This window comes from Quercus lobata, chromosome 7, assembly GCF_001633185.2.
Source record: "Quercus lobata isolate SW786 chromosome 7, ValleyOak3.0 Primary Assembly, whole genome shotgun sequence".
Classification (NCBI taxonomy): domain Eukaryota; kingdom Viridiplantae; phylum Streptophyta; class Magnoliopsida; order Fagales; family Fagaceae; genus Quercus; species Quercus lobata.
In genome coordinates this window covers 9,371,772-9,374,439 of record NC_044910.1, presented here as the reverse complement: position 1 = coordinate 9,374,439, position 2,668 = coordinate 9,371,772, and the positions used below count along the sequence as shown (strand labels likewise).

The 2,668-nt window shown below is 36.6% G+C and overlaps 1 protein-coding gene across 1 annotated transcript; it reads left to right on the top strand.

The window, feature by feature from the left end:
- The first annotated feature begins 320 nt into the window (after positions 1-320).
- On the top strand, positions 321-2,405 carry LOC115951534 (B3 domain-containing protein At4g01580-like). Its single transcript, XM_031068716.1, has 4 exons — positions 321-422; positions 1,312-1,663; positions 1,761-1,888; positions 2,124-2,405. Exons 1-4 carry the CDS (start codon positions 321-323, stop codon positions 2,403-2,405), a joined length of 864 nt encoding a protein of 287 aa, XP_030924576.1.
- The last annotated feature ends 263 nt before the right edge of the window (positions 2,406-2,668 follow it).

Here is a 2,668-nt window from a genome sequence, read left to right as displayed (position 1 = left end):
ACACCTATAGTTAGATTCCTCTTGGACTGCCTCGGGACCAGTCCAATTAAACTCGATTTCTTTAGTATCGAGTAATTATACCTTAACCTGATGTTCAGGATATCGAGTTACTTGAAATGGAGTTCCTTACAAACCACCACGCACAACATGGATTCCTCTGAGATACTGCGCACAGCATGGACTCCTTTTAGTCCCAGTACACATAACTCGATATATTAATAATCGGGTTATGTGTATGACCAACCCACTATTTAGTGCTCAAACGTACGAAGCAGCAACTGTTCAACTTCTTCTCAGCGAAAGTTTGGAGAACCAGAAAAATGGCATCTCAATGGCGGAGAGACAATGACGATGGTCCTGCTGATCGGTCCCCACACTTTTTCAAGATTATTCTGCCGAATGCTGTTCAAGAAGGAAAGCTTGTAAGTATGCTCAAATTTATAAACTAGATTCCTCTGAAAATCATATGCTAATTATACACTTCGTACACTTCATCTTCTTCATTTGTGATTCTTGAAAAAATGTACATTTGTTACATGTAGTCAGAAAAACTTTCATTTTGCAATACGTAGGTTACACTTTAAGAAGAACACAGTCACATAACAGAGTACTTTTGCATCGTACACTTTTATATGAACAAAAAATGAAACAGGGATAAGCGCATGGTAGAGACTGAGGAAAAATAAATACAGAGCACATGCTGATGGCATTTTCTTGAAAATGTGATTGGGCTTATAGGGTCACCACAGATGTATAACTCCATTTAAACTGTGAAACTGTGTCCTGGGATCAAACTAGGATATAGAAATCGTTCACTCTTTTTATCATTTGTTTTTTAGAGTTCACAAACTTATGAAGTGGCTAAGTGGCAAAAATTAGTACGTCTAAATCCAAATCCTGCCCATAAACAAAAGTGGGTCATCTTCAATGTTTCCCCAACACCCCAAAACCAAATCACAGACACATTATCAAAATACAACATTTCCCCAAAATTTTTTACATTTCAACAACAACAGAGAAATGTAAAATGTTGACAGCTGTTGATGGTTATTTTGGTTATAAGATTAGGTTGTATAATTTGGTTTCAAAATTCATAAGATTTGTTACTGTTATAGCTATTAAATATAACTGGGCTGGATTACATTTTATTTTGTTTGATTTTCTTTTCTTTTTTGTGTGGGGGTGGGGGGCTGTAACTAAGAAGTATTCTGCCATCATTCAAACTTTTATTTTCTAGCATTGTGTATAAGGATTGATTGCATGTGTTTATTTCCCTAGCCTGCATTTATGTTATGGAGATTCTTTTTACAGCGGATTCTAGATAAGTTCGTGCAGAAATTTGGAGTGGACCTGTCAGATATGGCCTTTCTCACTATTCCAAATGGTAGAAAATGGAAAGTCAAGTTGACACAACATGCTGGGGGGGTTTGGTTTCAAAATGGTTGGTCCGAATTTGCAAGCTCTCATGGTGTAGCCGTGGGCCACTTGCTGGTTTTCAAATATGAAGGAAATTCACAGTTTCATGTACTCATATTTGATGCCACTGCAACAGAAATAGACTATACTTTAGACGACGAACTCCAAGTTCATAGGATCGAAGATGATGAGAGTGATGACAGCTCTGTTGAAATCATCAAACACTTTTATAGGGGAGAGGGTTCAGGTTTGAATGTTACACTTTTGTAAGCAAGTGGTTGATTTGTTTAGCTTCTGCTCTATTAATTTTATGTGCATGACTTCGTATTTTCAACTTCTTTCAGGATCAGCCCATCCTAAGAAAGACGGTGGTGTAGCTAAAAATCTTGTTATAGCCAATGCTTTTAAATCAGAAAATCCCCTTTTCACTGTTATCATGCGTCCATCCTACGTTAATGGCAAGGATCGTGCGGTAAGCTTTTAGCTTCACTAAAATGGAATATTTTTGTAATTTAGAAATGCAACTCCCATTAACTATCATTTTTCATAGATCAATTAGAAAGATTGTCACACTAGATACTTGTGGCTGGACATTTTGTTTGGAATTATTTTTTCTTATTTGTGTTTTTAGGTGAAAAGATGTAGATCAAATAGATACTTGTTGCTGGAATATATTTGTTAAATATATATTATTGTTCCTTGTACAGAGTTTACCCCAAGACATTATCAACTACTTACCAAGAGACGGGTTTACCAAGGACTACACCAAAGCAAGTATACTCCCTGTCAAGCTCCAGATTGTGGACCGATTATGGCCTGTGAAGCTATACATTTATGAACGACGTGGGGGTTCATCATGTGTCGTATCAGCTGGTTGGACTGCATTTGTGAGGGAAAATAGTTTGCAAGTAGGAGATGTTTGCGTATTTGAGCTGATTATGAGGGACGGTGTTCTGTTCAACGTCCACATTTTCAAGTGCCAAGACTAAGTGGTTAGGGTGGATGCAAAGTGATGATAATATTATGTGATGTTCAGAGTGTGTTTACTTTGCAACTTTACTATTCATCCCTATTTTGTTCATCCCAGTTTGCAACTTTATTGATTGGGTACTTTTGTGATGTTTAGAGTTTCACTCTTGGAAAAGTTTTAATTACTATGATGAACTTTCATATGTATTTTAAAATGAATGTGATGCTGTATTTTTTTTCTGCGCTTTTGTTTGGATTTTGGCCTTTTTGCATGTCATTCAAT

What these genes read in the sequence shown, in the direction of transcription:
- LOC115951534 (XM_031068716.1), top strand. Translation starts at nt 321, where the DNA reads ATGGCATCTCAATGGCGGAGAGACAATGACGATGGTCCTGCTGATCGG. An exon ending in CTGTTCAAGAAGGAAAGCTT is followed by an intron (nt 423 to 1,311) that starts GTAAGTATGCTC and finishes TTCTTTTTACAG; the next exon opens with CGGATTCTAGATAAGTTCGT. An exon ending in TTATAGGGGAGAGGGTTCAG is followed by an intron (nt 1,664 to 1,760) that starts GTTTGAATGTTA and finishes AACTTCTTTCAG; the next exon opens with GATCAGCCCATCCTAAGAAA.